At 43.3% G+C, this 18,872-nt stretch overlaps 1 protein-coding gene across 2 annotated transcripts; it reads left to right on the top strand.

Annotated features, from left to right (window-relative positions):
• Positions 1-288: 288 nt before the first annotated feature.
• OGFRL1 (opioid growth factor receptor like 1) lies at positions 289-17,978 on the top strand. 2 transcript variants are annotated; one of them, XM_081526209.1, is made up of 7 exons: positions 289-667; positions 4,780-4,866; positions 5,023-5,101; positions 7,890-7,968; positions 8,062-8,128; positions 8,235-8,380; positions 13,457-17,978. In XM_081526209.1, the coding sequence occupies exons 1-7, from the start codon at positions 419-421 to the stop codon at positions 14,124-14,126; spliced, it is 1,377 nt and encodes a 458-aa protein (XP_081382335.1). In that variant the 5' UTR covers positions 289-418; the 3' UTR covers positions 14,127-17,978. The 2 variants fall into 2 exon arrangements, with proteins under 2 accessions (XP_081382335.1, XP_081382334.1); XM_081526208.1 differs by having other exon boundaries at positions 5,020-5,101.
• Positions 17,979-18,872: the final 894 nt, after the last annotated feature.

The raw sequence follows: 18,872 nt of genomic DNA, 5'->3' as shown, positions 1-18,872 counted from the left end.
GGTCCCCAGCAGCTGCGAATTCTTCCCGTGGCCAATCCATCTTTCTCTCCAGGACCGGCTGGGAGAGGAGGCGGGGTGCGGACGGGAATCACCCGCAGACGGCGACACCTCCTCGGACCCAGGTCCAAGCCCGGGGCAGGTCGGAGGCCGAGGGCAGAGGGGCAGCGCGGGGGGAGCGGCGAGCGCCGGGCCGGGAGGCGGGAGCGATGGGCGGGCTCGGGCGCGGGCGGCGGCCCCGGGGCCGCGGGCTCCTCCCCGCCCCGCGCCCGCCGCTCGCCGCGCGCAGGCAGAGCGGGCCGGGCGCCGAGGTGCCGCCCAGCGCCCCGGCCGCGGCCCTGCCCGGGCCCTAGCGCCGCCGCCAGCCGGAGCCCGGAGCCGGCGCCCCGCAGCCCCGCCGCGCCCCGCGCCCGCCTCTCCGATGGGCAACCTGCTCGGCGGGGTCAGCGTGCGCGAGCCCACCACCGTGGAGGACTGCGACTCCACCTGGCAGACGGACTCGGAGCCCGAGCTCGAGGAGCCGGGGCCGGGCGGCGGCGAGGGCCCCGGGCTGGAGCCCGCGCAGCCCCCAGAGCCCTCGGAGCCCCAGGAGCCCCCGGAGCGAGCCGGCGGTCGACCCCGCGCCGGCCCCGCGCCGGAGCCGGACCCCGAGGCGGCGGGCGCAGAGCAGGTAGGCGGCCGCTGGGGCCTCGGGCCGGGGTGGGGCGGGGGGCGGCCGCGGGCGACCCCCGAGCGCAGGGCCCGGGCGCGGGCTCGGCGGCTCGTCCTCCTGCGGCCGCCCCGGGACCCAGGCCCTGCACGCTGGGGTCGCGCCGGGCCGCCCGCGGACGGCCTGGGGCCTGAGCGCGGGCACCGGCCGGAGGGCCCCCCCGGGCAGAACCCAACTTGGCGGGGTGTCTTCCCAGCCTCCGCAGCGCTGGCGGGTGATGGAAGGCGGGGTGGGGGGAACCTGCCTGAGGCTAGAGGATGGTGAAAACCCGTCTAGTGCGTGTTATTGGTTAAAAAAAAAAAAATCGCCCAGAATGAGGTGGGGGCAGCGAGCCCTCTCCCTGGGTCTCCAGCCTTTAGGAATCTCTGGAAGGTCCCCATCCGACGTGAAAATGCCGGAGTTCTAAGTCAGGCCTTCTGACCCAGGAGTTCAGGGCATGCTCCTAACATCTTTTTTTCACCCAGAAGACTTGTTGATCCAGTTGTGCTGAAGTCATCTGCCTACTTCAGTTCAGAGGAGAGGTTAGTCACCCTTCTAACCTCTGATGGACTGAAAAATCAGAAAACTTGAGAAGGGAGCGCCCGCATGGCCAAGCCTCTGAAGGGCGCCTGGCTCAGCTCTAACAGGCCTGGGGTCCTGGGTCAGGCCCTCCTCCCGATCAGCTGTGAGGGGAAGAGGGTGGGAAGTGGAGCCCAAGGTCTCTCGGCTCTAGCAGAGGAATCAGCAGGCATATTTTACAGGAAGGTTGCCTAATCCATCTTGACAATCATCTGTTTGGGTCAGCAGCAAACCGTGCAGGCTCTGTGCTATACACGTTATTTCCGACTGCAATTTTGGGAGTGGAGTGTGGTGGCAGTTGTTCTTTTGAACTCCCGTTTCTGAGAAAACTGAGGCCTAGAAAGAAAAGATTGCCCAGGATCATCCAGGGAGAGAGAGCTGTAGACCCAAGTCTGCCTGTCACCTGTGGCAGAACCAGAGATCTGCTGGAGTCCTGATCATCTCTTTGCCCCTGCTGCTGGTCGTCTTGCCTTGCGAATTCAACCTCAAGGAACTATTGCACACTGTATTCCAGTGTTTTTCCCTTCCACTTGTATCTCAATGAAGAAGTTTGGGATGTCAAAAAAAAACACCTGCTCAGATTCAGTCCAACTAACCTGGTCCATCTATATGAAACAGTTTTATAATTCATGTTTCAATCAGTGAATCACAACCCCAGTGAATGGTAGAGGACCTCAGTCTTTCCTTTTTCCCTTGAATGATTAATTTTTCTTGTCAGGATCACCATGTAATGTCCGCTCTTTAATGCTGCTTTTGAATGTCTACCTTACCTGCTCCCTACTTCCCATGGTCATTTGCAAGAACTAATGGAGCTACCTTTAAAGTCTAACCCAGTCTACTTTTTAGACTACTAAAAAGTAGTCTAATCTACTTTTTATCAGCTCTGTTGCTATATTCCTAGTCCCAGTGAATATTTGAAAAATGACAGTGCCATTAACTAAGATGGGGAAGTCTAAGGTAGCGAGCAGCATCAGAGGTTAAATCAAGAATCCCTTTGAGTTTAATATCCTATAAGACATCCAAGGGGCGTTGAGGAGTAGTTCATTATGAGTGGAGCCTCAGTCCAGGACTGGAATCGTCAGCATGTAAGAATGGAGGTATTTAAAGTCATGGGAAGATCTGGGGTCATCAAGGAGCGTGAGAAATGTGGACAGGCCCTGGGCACTGCTCCATGGAGACCATGTGAGGGAGAGGAGTCAAAGATGAGGCTGCCCAGGGGCGACCAGTGAGATGGAGCAGAAGCAAACCAGGGCAGGTGGGGCGTGTGACAGTGTTTCAGAAGAAGAGATGTCAGCCGGCCCCGCGCTGCTGGGAGGTCACCTGGGTGGAGCACTGAGAAAGACACTCAGTGAGATGGGAATGTGTTAGGTGATGTTCATGAAAGCCATTTTGATGGCATGCCGCGGATGATAGCCTGATTGGGGTGGGTCGTGAGAGAAGGGGAGACCGGCAGGGACTACAGGCAACTCTCTGGGGATGTTTCACTATAAATGGGAGTGGAGCTATGGATCTGTCATTGAGGGAAGTTTGGGTCAGTCCCAGTTGATGCATGTTTAAGATTAGAGATGCCACAGCATGTTTGCTGAAGGCAATGACCCGGCAGACAGGGAAATTTTGGTGTCACGGGAATTAGTAATAAAGCATTAAGGAACAAAATCTGTGGCTGAGTAGGTGAAAGGGAGTGGGGAGGAGAGCCTGGAGGAGCAGGAAGGGGAGGGAGCACGGATGATGCTGGCAGGCTGGTGCATTCAGAGCCTGGAGGAGGCAGGCATTCTCAGCATAACCCTGGGAAATATAGGTAGGGCGTGAGTCATTCTCTTCATTTCGCAGATGATCAAGTGAAGATGCAGTTAAAAGCCTCACACATCAGCAGCAGAAGTAAAGACTCAGCCCAAGTGTCCTGACTCCTAGTTTTGAACTGTTGATATTCCACCATGGTTTCTATGACCATCCTTCACACTGGGTGGAGCTGACATTGATTCAGACCTAATTAGTGAGACTTGGAGCCTCCAGCCTGGGGTTCTCCGTCTGGCCCTATCGCTGGGCTCTGGCTGATAGTTATTGAGCAACTCCAAGCCTGGGCTCCCTTATTTCTAAGATGGAAGCACTCCTGATGGCCTTCCAGGTGGGTTACAAGAATCAAATGAAATAATATATGTGCTTGGTAAATGGAAAAGTGCTTTCTCTACACTTCTGGGATGATGAGTCATGGGGTTGTAGCATAGGCTAAAGAGATCCAGAAACCTGCTAGGCAAAGCTATTTTGAAACGAGTGGTGAGGACCAGAATATGAGCTTTTCCTTGCTTATGTAAGGAGCAGCTATTGTTAAACATCAGCTAGTTTGGAGTTAAAGTAAGCCGCTCTGTACTTGTAGTAATAGAATCATGCCGCTTCAGAAACTGCTTGGAGGATGCCAGTCTCTCAGCGCCGATGGGGCGGGGGCTGATGAGGAAAGGTGGGGGTGAAGCTCTTAATGAATATTCGGACTTCAACTTTGTCATTGTTTCATCTCCCTCAGCGGGCTCATTGCCCTTCTGCGTGACTCTGGACCCAAAGCACCTTCTTGTACATTATGATAGCACGTGGAGTTAAGAGCATGTGAACTGATTATATTGACTTGTATCTTATCCTTTAAAAATTGCCGTGGGGCTGGGAATTTTATTTAGAGTTTTAAAAGTGTAAGTAAACTTCCACATACAGGTTACTACAATGTGAAGTTCATTCCAGCTGAGAATTATATTGCTTTGTGTGTATATGTTTGAAATCTGCTACGTTTGAAAAGAGAATGGCTACCCACTCCAGTATTCTTGCCTGGAAAATTTCACGGACAGAGGAGTCGAACAGGCCACAGTCCGAGGGATCGCAAAGAGCCGGACACGACTGAGTGACTAACACACACACACACACACCTTATATCACACTGTATGATCACTGAATTAACCAAAGGTTATTCATGCCTTTGTGTACCTGTTATATATACTGTGAAGGATGGAGTTTAGAAAGCTATTTAGTTTGTTTTAAAAGCCCCCTTTCCCTTCACAAACATTACTTGACTTCCAAGTACAGCTAAACATTGCAAGATTGATGACAATCTTCTTTGTAGGATTGATTTATTATCTTAACACTTTTCATATTATGTAAAATATTTTAAAATAAGTTTTGTCATAGAATCACTTGTCTAACCTCTGGTCTTGAATTCATTTTAAATTCTGTTTCTAATAGATACTGATCCATAATATTTGGCCTCTATAGGCTTTTGGTAAATAATAAAGTTTTTTATTTAGTAAAACACCTCAGAACAAATGTTATTGGCTTCAAGTCATGAAATGAGAGAGCCAACAAATGTTGCTAGTAAGCATTATTAAAAGGACATTTAAAATATCTTCACTCAATGGACAGCTGGACACTGTTCAGCCTTTCTTTATGTGTGTTTGTTATTTCAAGTTTGTTCTGAAAATTCCTTGGTGAAAATGTCTTGCTTCAAAATGTAAATGGAATTTCCCCTTTTATTTTAGGGGACTGATTCCACTGAAGCACCCGCCAAGCCAAAGAGAAGTTTTTATGCTGCGAGGGATTTGTACAAATACCGACACCAGTACCCAGTAAGACTATAGAATGATTTTTTTTCTAAACTGTAAAATAGTTCCCTTCTGTTTTTGTTACTTTATGGTGCCAATGAGCAAATGTACAAGGAAGGTCCTTGTGCCTTTTTTTATATGTCCATGTGCTGGAGATTGATTTATTTTTTCCTTTAGCAGAACTTCAAAGACATCCGATATCAAAATGACTTGAGCAATCTTCGTTTTTATAAGAATAAAATTCCATTTAAGCCCGATGGTGAGTAATCTGCTACCTTGGTAAAAAGCAAACTTTAAATAGTAGTAGTACGACTAGCTCTTCTTTGTTTACTCCCTGCTCGGTCCATTCCCAGCATGTTGGTTTGTTGTCTGGCTTGACTCTGCCCTGCAGTCCATTGTGTCCCCAGGGTCTAGACCCTTGAGCTGTGAGCATCCACTCGGCAGATTCTAGGGGAGTAACCTGAGGATTATCAATTCCTTTACAGTGATGACTCCTATCTGGAAGGTAGTGGGGGCCATTTCTTTGAGAGGAGAAAAGGAGATTTCTAGAACCCTAGGGTATCAGATTACTAAGAAACATTAAGGGAGAACAAATTCAGTTTCCTCAATTTAAAGATGAAGTCACTGGATCTTGAGGCTGGAATGACTGGTTGGTTGGTTCATTCCATCATAGACTTGGGTCTCGGTTCCAGGATTTAGTATTCCTTTCACTGTGCCATACCCCAGAAGTCTATAGAACATGATTGAACGTGATGTTTCTATTAGGATCATCTTTCCTGTTGGTTTTCAGATTCAAGGTCAGGAGGCTAGAGGAGCCCCACGTCAGCGTCTCAGTGTCCTAGGGCGGGAACTACACACACCGCAGTTCTCCACACAACTCTGTCAGATAAGCCCACCCTCCACAGCTCTGCACATGCCTTCCTAGGGTCTCTGCTAAACCTCCAGTGAGAGGGTGCAGTCCCCATGGCACCTATGCCTGACTCCCCCCGGCATCAGACTGTGGTTCGTGGTGGGCATCCTCACTTTATCCAGGTCAAGCCAGAAAGATGGCTGCTCTCCATAGAGCCCTTGTCTCTGTGAGGTGACCAGATGGCCCTGGCTGTAGCTCTTCGCTATCAGTGGAAATGGAGCCAAATTCACAGCAGGGTGAATCAGGGAATGAGGGTCATGGGTTGCAAAGCAGAACCAAGTTAGTTCTCGATGAACTAGCTGCCTGAAGAGATGCCTAAGGACTTCCCTACATTGTGCACTGGCAGACAAACCAGTTGGGAAGTAGGGTGTATTGCTGAAATGGGCCGATCCACTTTAGTTAATTTCTGGTGTCCCAGAAGTCTGCCCTGATTTGGAAGGAACCCTCTAGATGAAAATACTCTGTTGTATTTACTAATGGTGGAAACTGCTTTATATACTAATTGAAATAAGATTACTTAATTGGTTTTTTAGGACGTGGGGTAAGAAAACCTTCTGAAGAAATGCAATGGTAGATTGTTAATTTGACTCTGATGTGACTTTGATAAAATTTATCCAAAGGGATGCCTTCAAATACTGAACACACTGGACATAGAGATAATAACAATGTTTAACAAATTTTTTTTTTATATTTCTAACAGTGAATTTATTTTTGAGGTAGTAATTTAGAGCAATAACTTAAAGCAATGAATTATTTTTTTTTGGTAATCTTTATTACAAAATTTATTCGGAAATCTTCTAAGACTAGTAGGAGTCAGAAGTTTTAGGTATGGTCACATAAAACGTTATTCTAGTTTATTATATAAATTACATCAATTCACGCTTTCCTCCCCAGTATATGTGAACACACACACACCACACTTGTTAGTAAGCATAAACCTGCAATGACGTGTATCGGGTTGACCAAAAGTTTGTTAGGTTTTAAGTACAAATAAAAGGACTATTTTTCATTTGCACGAAGAACTTTATTGGAAAACATCTTCACTGAATGAACGAAGTTTTTGGCCAGCCCAATATTTTACTTATCAAGTAGGAGGAAGGGTAGATGGAAGGGGAAACAAATGGGAAATTATAGGGGGAAATGTTTTCAGTAGGCTGAGGATTAAATAGCAACGTTTTACCAAAAACCTCGAGTGTGAGGTTCTCTGATACACACTGGTGACCTCTGGAGGAAACAGCAGTGAGATGAATTATGTTTAGAATGGTATTATGTTGTTGGGTCTTTGTCTGCAAAATTGACTGAGTGGCTGCAGTCAGTTGTGAGGACTTAGACAGACTGGGGAAGCAGAATTTCGCCCTCATAGGTTCTTCTAGGAGAAGGACAGGATGGGGTGAAGAAGAGGGCTTACGTTTCAGGACCCTAAAGACGTGTGTTCCGCTCCTGGTTTCGCTGGTGTGTGACTGAGCAGATCTCACCGTTTCCTCAGTCGTAAAGCTGGAGGAGCAATGCTCCAGAAATGCTGGGTTGAGACGGTGCTGGGCAGATTCAGCGGGCTGGCTGCACTGCGGCACCCAGGTTCCTCCCCCTTTTCCGACTTCTCTCTGCATTCTCTCCCTCCCACCTTGGTCCCCTTCCTTCCTTTTTGCCCGGGGTACAGTTCATTTTTATTTGCTCTAGTACTTAAAGAACTCAATGACCCTCAAAGGCAGGGGCTGGCCAGCTTTCTTTGTACAGGGCCAGAGAGTAAACATCCTCAGCTCTGTGGGCCATACCATATCTGTTGCAATTACTCAGCTCCACTGTTTAAATACATAATACATGAATGGATATGCATGGCTGTGTTCCGATAAAGCTTTATTTATAAAACAGGTGGCAGGCCATAGTTTGCCAGCCTCTGCTTTGGAGTCACTGTCCAATAGAGTTTTCTGCGATTTGAGGTGCCATGATTTTTCTTTTAAATTGGGCTTATTTCCCCACTGAGTCTGTGGCATAGGGTTTCCATCTTATAAAGGCATTGCTCTTGCGTGCTGTTATTATGCTTTAAAAAGTTTTAACACAAAGCTTAAGCGATGCAGTCTCAAAATGTCTTCCACGATGTTTCAACGCCTGGTTCATGTTGGGAATCTTTCCTCCTCAGGGGTTTACATTGAAGAAGTCCTCAATAAGTGGAAAGGGGACTACGAGAAGCTGGAACACAACCACACCTACATCCAATGGTCAGTCATCTGCGCTCTTGAACCGTGACCTGTTTAGTCATGTGTGCCTCCCAGAGAACACTAATATACAAATATTATCTCTCTAAAACATAGGCTTTTCCCCCTGAGAGAACAAGGCTTGAACTTTTACGCTAAAGAACTAACTACCTATGAAATTGAGGTGAGGCAAGCTGATTTCGTTTCATGCGAGTTACCCAAATTCATGTCGCCGTGTGATGGCCCTGGGAACTCTGAGTCACTCGGCTGAATGTTTCTTTTTTCACTAGGAATTCAAGAAAACAAAGGAAGCAATTAGAAGATTCCTCCTGGCTTATAAAATGATGTTAGAGTTTTTTGGAATAAAGCTGACAGATAAAACTGGAAATGTTGCCCGGGCTGTTAACTGGCAGGAAAGGTTTCAGCATCTGAATGAGTAAGTAGAGCCCCTGCCCTGAGTCCCCAAGGCGCGGTGTTTTCTCTGGGTTGGAATTCTCTATAGCACATAGAGCCACAAGCAGACGGACCCATGGATTTGAATTCAAAAGCTCATCTGAAATGCATTTTATTCCCTGTTCTATATTCTAAAGCAAAACGAAAGAACATCAACAACAGCAAAAAAAAAAAAAAAAGGAATGATACTCCAGGTAGAAATATGGCTGCTTGGTTTCAGAGCTGTTTATTCCTGCAGCCACTCTACTGCCCACAGCCAAGTGTAGCCTCACCCCGTTTATCCCGCGTTTCTCAGCATTTATGGTTGCTGTTTGTGTAGGTTTTTCTAGACCCCTCTCCTAGGCTGTATGCTTCTGGTAGCTCAGGCTGCTTCTCAGGCACTGTGTCTTCATAGATCAAATCCATAATTAAGCCTATGTCATATACCGTGAGTCCCCTACATATGAACCTTCAAGCTGTGAACTTTCAAAGATGCAAACGTGCGTCCACATGTCCCATGATGTAAGTTAGTTCATGGGTCTCGTGTGCATTGTCACATGTGAGCATCCTTTACAAGTGGCTGTACTTTTGTGTACTTTACTGAACAATACTGTATAGAGTACAGCAGTCCAGTATCTTTATTTCAAGCCCAGGATATCTGGAAGCAAGCATAAAAGTAGCAATGGTGTAGGTGGTATTTTTCAAGGTACTGTACTATAAGATTAAAAATATTCTCTTTATTTTTTGTGTTTTTTTATGTATTACTTGTGTAAAAAGTATTTAAACCTATTACAGTACAGTAGTAAATATCCAATTATGTTAGTTGGATATCTAGGCTAACTTTGGTGGACTTCCAAACAAAATGGGCTTAGAACATGCTCTTGGAGTGAACTCATTTATATGTAGGGGACTTACTGTAAAAACTACTTTATAAGACTGCTGCTGCTGCTGCTGCTAAGTTGCTTCAGTCGTGTCTGACTCTGTGCGACCCCATGGACGGCAGCCCACCAAGCTCCGCCGTCCCTAGGATTCTCCAAGCAAGAATACTGGAGTGGGTTGCCATTTCCTTCTCCAGTGCGTGAGAGGGAAAAGTGAACGTGAAGTCGCTCAGTCGTGTCCAACTCTTAGCGACCCCATGGACTGTAGCCTACCAGGCTCCTCCGTCCATGGGATTTTCCAGGCAAGAGTACCGGAGTGGGGTGCCATTGCCTTCTCCGTTATAAGACTGAGAGGTACTCATACATTTTAGAAAGAGAGAAAATTAGAATCATCGCCTTATAGGTCAAAATCAGAAGCCCATTTTTGGTTAATAAATCTAAACACCTGTGAAGAAAATTTTAGCAGTTTATCTGGAACTGATTTTCTGTATTCTTTTGCTTGGATATTTATAACTTTCATTAATACTTATATCCCAATTTTAAAAATTATTTTCTTTGCATGCAAACTGGCCTTTTTTTCTTCTTAATTATAGGGTGATTTATGAGCACTCGACTATAAAACCAACAACTTTAAAACATTTTTAGCACATTATAATTGGCTGAATGGGGCAAATACCAAGAGAAAAAAGTTAAAACTAACCTAAGAAATATGTCTTTGCCCCAAACAGCATTTTGTACATTGATTAACTAATTTTTTGTGTGCATTTTTCTGCAACTTTGCTCTTGCTTTGGTAAAATGAGTAGAAGCATTAATGTTTGAGCCTTCTATTTACTTTATTATTTATAATAAACACTATTTAAAGGGTGACTTGTAGTAAAACACTCAAGATGTGGGCATAAAACTTTACGATCTTGACTAGAAGACCTGTTAACTCACAACTCAAGTTAAATTTGATTTATACAGAGCACTTTGGAGAAGAAAATGGCAGCCCACTCCAGCATTCTTGCCTGGAGAATTCCAGGGATGCAGGAGCCTGGTGGGCAACAGTCCATGGAGTCGCAAAGAGTCGGGCATGATTTAGCAACTGAATGACGGCAGAACACTTATACTGAACCCCTGCAGAGAGCTCTCCCTGGACAGGGTTTCTAAGCACTTGTGTCATACCCTCAAAGACAGCTGTGTGCAGGCGGTCTGTTGACATGAAGGATGGCAAGAGTCAATCTTAGAAGAGGATCTGATGATGTCTCATCTTCCGTGTACTCCCGAATGCCATTTGAGAGAACCTCCATTTCCAACTTGTTTTTGTTTCTTTTTTTCCTTGGTTGGAATAGCACTCTTGTTTAGTAAATATTTGCTGAGTGAATAAGTGGTGGACAAACCAGGTCTGTCTGCCTGAATCCTCCGTGGGGTTTAATTGTCTCCACCACTCTTGATTGGTGGTTGGAAACAGAAGGCTTTCATTAAATGAGTTTCTGGCTTAGGACTCGGAGGGGAGCCTGACTGTTACCTGACCCTTCCCGCCCTGTCCTCTTGCCTTCTTTCCTCCATCAGTTTTCCTTTCCATGGGTACTGCAGACAGCTTTTCTGTGTGTTTTAATCTGCATAGCATTTTGAGTCTTTTAAGAGTAAGCAGGGAATTCAGTGTGTTTATAGTAGTCCAGCAGAGAAAAATATTAAAAGAAAGTCAAGTGAAATAAAGTTTAGTGAACAAGGACCGTGACTAAAAGAGGTGAAATATTTTAGCCTTTCTTACTGCCCTCACCTCTGTCTGCAAGCCCAGCTTCTGTCTTTTATCTGCTAAGCCACCCAGAGTCTACTCACAACATTAGGAGAGTGGGGGTGTTTTGCATTTTTTGGTGACATTTGTTTCAAATCATACTGAAGCACCCAGTTTCTTTCTTGTATAATTCTGTTCCAGAATCCTGATCTTTATTCACTTTAACCCAAGTGTTGGTCCTTTTCTACTGTTATGCAAATTTTAAATTGGAGACTGTGTTGATAGAGAAATTTTGTCTTGGTCATTCACCTTGGATTGGATATGTGAAATTGAGCTGCTTGCAAATATAGTAAATTTTGTTGTGCCATATAACTCCTCTTTGGGATTTTTAAAGGAAAATAATATTCCATTTTACCATGCCTCTCTTTCTCATAGACTTAGGAAGCAGACGTTGGGATTTCACTACCAAGTTATTAGACTATGTAGTGAAAGTGAAAGTGTTAGTCACTTAGTTGTGTCTGACTTTGCAACCCCATGGACTGTAGCCTGCCAGGCTCTTCGGTCCATGGACTTCTCCAGGCAAGAATACTGGAATGTGCAGCCATGCCCTTCTACAGGGGATCTTCCAGACCCAGGGATCGAACCTGGGGCTCCCTCATTGTAGGCAGATTTTTCACCGTCTGAGCCACCAGGGATGCCAGACTATGTAGATGCTACCCTAACCTAACTACTAGGTTGGTCCTGCTGATAATGGCACCTTGTCTTAACTTCACTCAAATTGGTATCATCTCAAAAGACTGGTACTTGATTCATAAAACTGAAGCATTATCTGTGCTATGGTTTATCCTTTGGCCTTCAAAGAGTTGAATATTAAGAGAACGCTACTTTGGTAAATACCCAGAAAGATGGAAACACTGAAAACTGTTGTACTTGTCTTTTCCAATGTTTGGTGAGCGCAAATCGTTCAGGGTTTGTTTAGTTTGGTCCAAACTAACTCTCAAACTATAAGGTCATGGAACCATGTCCTTCCACTCCTCAAATAATTCAGTGTCCTTCCCCACTCTTCCCAGATAAGTTGCTAGTTATTTCTAAGTGAATACCAAGCATTTGTGGAAGCCAAGACAGGTATATGTGATGCTTGTAGAAAGTTCAATGTCTGAGGTGTAAAGAGGTTTAGGGAAGTTAGGAATAAGTGGTGATTGGGGGGCAGTATTGGGTGAATACGGAGAAGGCAATGGCAACCCACTCCAGTACTCTTGCCTGGAAAATCCCAGGGACGGGGGAGCCTGGTGGGCTGCCGTCTATGGGGTCGCACAGAGTCTCAGACACGACTAAAGCGACTTAGCAGCAGCAGCAGCATTGGGTGAATAACTCACCTGGGCTGTTGATGACACATGTGATTAGTACATGGACCTGAGGATTCCTTTTGGACGCAGCCAGGTATTTGTAATAAAGCAACTCTTGGGCTGAGTGCGGTCGGGGAGGTGAGATTTTGAATTGTGACAGAATAGGTTTGGAAGGCTTTCATCTGATAATGGCCTTAGTTTTCAGACAAAGAAGAAAGATATTAGTGCAATCTGGGGAAAGAAGCATCTTTGGAATCAATGGCATTAAAAGCAAAATTGGCAATTCTGTGATAGGGAAAGACAAGGCAAGAGAGGTCACAGATGGAAAAGAGTTGGGGTGATTATGTTATGATAGGTACAAGTGTGGTGGTCCTTAGTATACCAGTACCAACAATTATGTGGTTCAGTAGTGTCTAATATTTAAGCTTCACATTCTCCGCTTATGGGTCAAGTCGTTTGGTTCTTACAAGCTCAGGGAGGTGTGGGCCCTTCTCCCCATCTACAGGCGGGGAAGCTGAGCCTTCGAGATGCCATCATTTCACGCAGCTGCAGGTGCAGAGCCAGGATGTGAGTTCAGTTCTGACTCCGAAGCCCACGCTGTCTGCTGTGCTAAATATATCAGTTTTGCATCCTTTGTTGGAACTGTTGTAGCCAGGTAGAATGGCTTTTGCTGCTTTCCTTCCAAGTTGGTTCTTATGGTGGATTCTGTTGACCAGCTGACCCTGGAAACCGTACATTCTGCTGGTAGCTAATGCCCAGCACTGGTTACATGTGACAGGAATGATACCTTTGTGTAGTCGATATTCATCCACATTGTATTTTATAAATAATAATTCAACACCCGTGGGGATACATCTTAAATCTAAATGTTTTTCAAATGTGAAGAACTAAAGAACCAGGGAGAATTTATTTTATATATTTGAGTTTTATATAGATTGGCATTACACTGAGGTACAGAGGTGTAATACCTTCTGTTTTATGCTTCTTCATGGAGTCCAATGCGCCTTTTAGCAAAGTCATTACAAGGCATGTTTTCACGGTTTACAGTTCCATCAAAAGTATTTTCCCAGTGGTTTTCATTCCCAGGCTTCTTCCCCCACCTAATTTTCTTCCTTCATTTTATTCTACCTGCTTCCAGGTCTCAGCACAACTATTTAAGGATCACTCGTATTCTGAAAAGCCTCGGCGAGCTTGGATATGAAAGTTTTAAATCTCCTCTTGTAAAATTTATTCTTCATGAGGCTCTGGTGGAAAACACTATTCCCAATATTAAGCAGAGCGCGCTGGAGTATTTCGTGTACACAATCAGAGACAGAAGGGAGAGGAGAAAGCTCCTACGGTTTGCCCAGAAACATTACACGCCCTCGGAGAATTTTATCTGGGGACCCCCGAGGAAGGCACCGCCCCAGGGCAGCAAAGCCCAGAAGACCCCCGGCCCGCCCACCGCTGGGCAGCAAGGCCAGACGGCTATGCACAAAAAACCCAGAGACCCCAAAAACGCCTCCTCAGCTGCACATGGGATCAGCAAAGCAGCCGAAGACAAGAACGAGGCCTCGAAGGCGCCCGCAGAAGAGACGGACAAGCCCAGTGCGGAGGCAGGCAGCGAGGCCGCCCAGCCTGGAGACCCAGAGCAGGACGGCGCTGCGGACGAGTCCAGTCCTCAGGCAGAAAAGACCGTTACTCACCCCGAGGAGAAAAAGGAGAGTGCGTCTCCCTCCGAGAAGGATGAGGAGGCTGACCGCCGGAAGAAAGACAGCGGAAGTGCAGGCGATGCGGGCTCCCAGGACGCCACGCCGCCGTTGCCCTGAATTATCCGAAGGCCCCCAGGCCTGCGCGCCCGCGGGAGGGGAGGCTGGGACGAGTCCTGAGAAGCAGGGGCCGCGCTTCCGAGCGCAGCCGGCTGTTTGTGACTTCTGTGGCCAGCGTTTAGTTGTCCCCTGGTTTTTAGTCTGGCTGGCTGTGAATGTAATATTTAACAAGAAGTCCGAACACGAGACCCAATGAATGAGTGTATTCTGTAACACTTTGGGGATGTAAGTTTTCCAATCCCGTACACAATTCCTTTTAAATTATTTTCAGTGTATCTGGAAATAATCATGGAGTCTTTGATATAGCTGAGATAGCAATCAGTTCTTGGAGTGGACCATACTATACCTGGGGAAAGATTGAGAGGATAATTTTGTTATGTGGCCACACCTTTGCCGGATTTAAAGGTTCCTATGTTTAAGCTTCAAGAAGGAATTTGATCTTCTTTGAGGTATTCAGAAAGGAATTTGGATTTTTTTTTTTTTTTTTTTTTACAGCACCTCAGCGTGTTTACTTTCAGGTTCTGGTAAGGAGGATGGATGTTCTTGGGGACTTGGAATCTCCCTCCACTGCTTCTCAGTCCTGCTGCCTTTCCTGTCCTCTCTCTCCACCCTTGGCCTCATTCTCATCAGCCAGCTGTGTTGGCCGGCATGTGCGTTTCCAGTGTTGACATCTAGACATTCAGATGGTCTCCTACAGTGACATTTGCGTGGGACAGAAGGGACTGTCAACTGTACGATTTCAAGAATTTGCTGTGTTTCAAATAATAAATATGTTTTTCTGTATTAACGTGCTTAAAAACATTTTGATGCAAAAGTCCAACAAGAAAATCTTGCCTTTTATGGCTGTTCCGTATAAATTTGGTGCTTGTGTCTGAATGCAAATGACTAAAGAATTGAAAAATAAGATAGGAAATTATTCATTTTTAAAAAGCATGCATTTTGTACTGGCAACAAATCAGTGGTCCCTGAAACCATGAATATCTCAGTTTTATGTGGACTAAGAAGTTCATATTGCTTAGCCCACAGGGTATCTTTAAAAAAAATACAATTTGCTGCGTCTCAGTTGTCAGACCTTGAAATTGAGAGTAGATTTGACATCCTATATATTCAGTTTTAGTAAGCACAGAATGTGTCAAAATTGGGTAAGAGCAAATAGCTTCATTTCCTATAATATTGTTACTAATTATTATTACACATTAGAAAACAATTAAACACTGTGGTAAAAATGTCAGCATACCTACAAATATAGTGAAAGTAATTAATAGACCTTTTTTTAAACTTCATTTCATTTAGAAAGAAATTGCCTTTGTGTGTTTCTTAGGCTTTTAAGGGAAGATCTATTCACTTTAACCCCCAAAGAATTTTTACTGTTTTTACTATGTCCTGTTTTTTAATCACATCATATCATCTTCTGTTACCTTTATTGATCAGAGGATTTTGAGCAGAGGGTTTCTAGAAAATAAAAACACCAATAGTATGCTTTTAGAAGAATTTTATTGCCTTGAAATTTACGTGAAACATCACTGTTGCTCAAATCTGACTTAGTTTTTATGAATGTTAGTAATACGTGTTATATATGTATTCCAATAAATATAGAATATTTTCTCATTATAATTTCTCATAATACACCAGTTTTATGTTTCTTCTGTTTTTTGAAGTGAGCATTAGCATTTGGGAAACAATTCTGCTTTTGCATTTCAGTTTCTTTTTTTACTTTAATGTAAAAAAAGATTTCTTTCATGGCCCCATTCTTTCTTTAATGCCCTCATCGAGCTCAATAAGCAGTTTTGCAGGGTTAGGGCATGAGAGTAGGTTGTCACATTGGGCTGAATTGTAGAAATATAATACATTGGAAATATCTTACCAATTTTGCATACATGATAAAGTGTTCATACCACTTTCTAAGTATATAATATTCAAATTTTGTGACCAGATATTAAAATATTAATAAGCAGCAGACTGATACTAAAATGGGTATAATCTGAATTACTTAGAAGCTAGTAGTATATCAGAGCCCTTAGAAGTAAAAATGTTTCATTCAATGATTTAACTTTTAGAATATTCCTAATTAGGGATTTGATTAGATTGTACCATTTAATTTGAGAATATTTAGTCTCAAGGGAAAAACTGCCTGGCTTCCATTGAAAACAGTGGCCTTTTTCTACCATGCTGGTTTTGAAAGGTATATTCACATGTAACAATATCAGTCCTACATTTAATCTGTAAATAACTTATGAGAGAATTCTTCAGTGGAAAGAAGTGAGAGAGTGCCATTCCTTTTGCAGATAAAAATTACAAACACCTAAATTTTTTTTCTATTAAGAATATTTTGTACATTCAGTATTTTTAAAATAAGATCTATAGGTGTGTCTTTATGTGTGTGTTAGACATGAAACAGCCCTCTGGGTTTGACTTTGATGTGTTGTATTTTAAAAAAACTACTATGTGCTTGCAGAAACTTACTGAGAAGCTATTATAAAAATGCGGTGGAGCATGGCCAAATAGCTAGAAACTATTGAATTTTTGTAATTCTATAGACTTTATCATTGTACCATGGACTGTGAAGATACTCAGTATTGGCTACCGATAAAATACTAATTTGCATTTCATGGCAAATAGATGTTATACTGCTTGGTTAGTCTAGTATATTTCTAATATTTTGTGCATTCATATCCCAAAGGAGATAATATATGTGACAATATTTTGAAATACTATAAAGTGATATATAATAAGATATATTTCTGTACAGTAGAGAAAAAGTTTATGACATTAAGAATATTATACCATTATACATTCTCATGCTCAATCTTATAAGAAACGGGAAAGAAGAATGACAGCTGAAAATATGTCTGCTTTCTCTAAGTCAGGTCCAGTTCTCAGTTCAAAATTATATGATATAGCTTTATTTTGAATTTTAGTTGTGATAAAAAGCTTTTTTTCAGCTTCAAGGAGAAAACAGAACTTATAACTCAGGAGTTAGCAGAGAAGTTCCAAGATTTTTTTTTGCCAAGTCTTAAAAAATATAAATGTTATTTTTACATAATTATCTACTTTGTTTCTAGTTTTTATACTTTAATCTGAAAGAAGGAATGATCTGGTGGAAAGGAAAACAATACAGTGTTACATCTGAGTCACTCTTTAAAAAATCATTTTAGTAAGTAAACATCTGTATCAAAGTGGTCAAAAATTGATTGACCCGATGGAGAGAGACTATTTGGTTAATTGTTTAAAGTTAAATTTTCCAAGCTTATAGTAGAGTTATGGTTGATTTATAATCTACTGAGCAACTAAATCAACCCTTTTATTTTGTCTTTCTATAATTGAGGCTCTTATAAAAGCTTTATTTTCTAACTTGAGGAAAGGACAGTCTTGATCTTGCTTGGTTCTAATTGCATCTGTGGGCTCTCAAGTTTATTTGGGGTGAGTGGGAATTCTTTGTTATAGGAATAGTTTTGAAGATTTCTATTTTTTTCCCCACTTTAAAAATACCCATTTTGTTTTCTTCTGGGGTATTTCTATTAAATGTAAGGTAAGCTGGAGTTAGACACACTGGAAATCATTTGAAACGCAGGTGTAGTTGTATAGAAAGATGGCATGGGTTAGTAGAATGTAGAAAGTTAGGGGTGTACATGTGCTGATGTCTTTACCCCTGAATTCTGTTTGTTCCATGAGCAGATCTGTGTGGGTATCTCTAGGGTAACAGTGAGTACACCCTGCCTCCTCTCATGTTCCAGCCCACCCAGCAGACTGTGTTGGGGTACAGACTGTATTTTAGAAATTCCTAATTACTGAAGTTGATAATAATATAGTTATAAATAAATGAATGCCTGGGTGTGTCCAGATGTGCCTTAACTAATGTGATCAGGCTTTCATTCAGAAGTTTAAATTTTTACTCCATTACAAAATCTTGCCATAAGGAACATTCCAAACCACGAAGATCAGTTCTTTTAGTGAAATTTACTTTGGTTGGTGCTTTTTCATTTTGGAGACATTTCCATTTGTATCAGTAACATCAGTTCAAAAGTGAGTGTACTAGCCACAGTGTTCAAATATGTGTTATATTTGACAAAAGGCCTTTACAGTAAGAAAGATTAGCTACATTGTTACATTTATTTATGCTTCTCCTTAATTTTGCTACAGGCTATAATTGTCACTATAAACATCTCTCAATTTCTACAAGTAATATTTATCTTTGTTTTAAGATGTAGATGGATATAGAAAATGAAATTAGAGAAATGATTTAAAAGTTTAATTCCAATAGATGTTTGGAGGAATCTGAAATTAAGTTGGACTTTTATGCTGTAGTGTTATTAGAAACATTTAAACGGTACTGTTCTTGCTTTTTACCTTAGGTTGGAGAAAATATTTTTTGTCATCTGCTTTTTTTCTTCTTTTGGTGAGAAGTTTATTGTTTAGTTATTTGTGGGAAATGGCTTCTTAATATGTTTGTTTCCTTGAATTAACATGTTCATGTGGAGGATACAATTAAGTGCTCTGTTTTATGGTCCAAGCTCTGCCTGGAGGTTGAGTTCAGAGAAGGGGAGGTGGCTGAAAACCAGAGAAGGCATCTGGGTGAAGGGGAGCCGAGGCTGGGTGCAGCCCCTCCAGTGGAGGAAGGGTCCCTGGAACCTCCTCTGAGTGACCAGGGTCTCGCTCTGTGATTGCTGACTACTGAGGAGTGGGGGCCACCTTGGACTCCATTCACTATGTCAGTGGGTATCAGTTTTCATAAAAATACCTGTTGTA

Source organism: Giraffa tippelskirchi, chromosome 9, assembly GCF_054371585.1.
Source record: "Giraffa tippelskirchi isolate mGirTip1 chromosome 9, T2T-mGirTip1v1.2.pri, whole genome shotgun sequence".
In the NCBI taxonomy this organism is placed as follows: Eukaryota; Metazoa; Chordata; class Mammalia; order Artiodactyla; family Giraffidae; genus Giraffa; species Giraffa tippelskirchi.
The sequence above is the reverse complement of the archived record's forward strand: the minus strand, read 5'-3'. Positions and strand labels throughout refer to the sequence as shown.

Coding starts and splice junctions, on each gene's coding strand:
- OGFRL1 (XM_081526208.1), top strand. CDS start 419: ATGGGCAACCTGCTCGGCGGGGTCAGCGTGCGCGAGCCCACCACCGTG. Junction 8,129..8,234: donor TAACTACCTATGAAATTGAG/GTGAGGCAAGCT, acceptor TTTTTTCACTAG/GAATTCAAGAAAACAAAGGA. Junction 8,381..13,456: donor AGGTTTCAGCATCTGAATGA/GTAAGTAGAGCC, acceptor ACCTGCTTCCAG/GTCTCAGCACAACTATTTAA.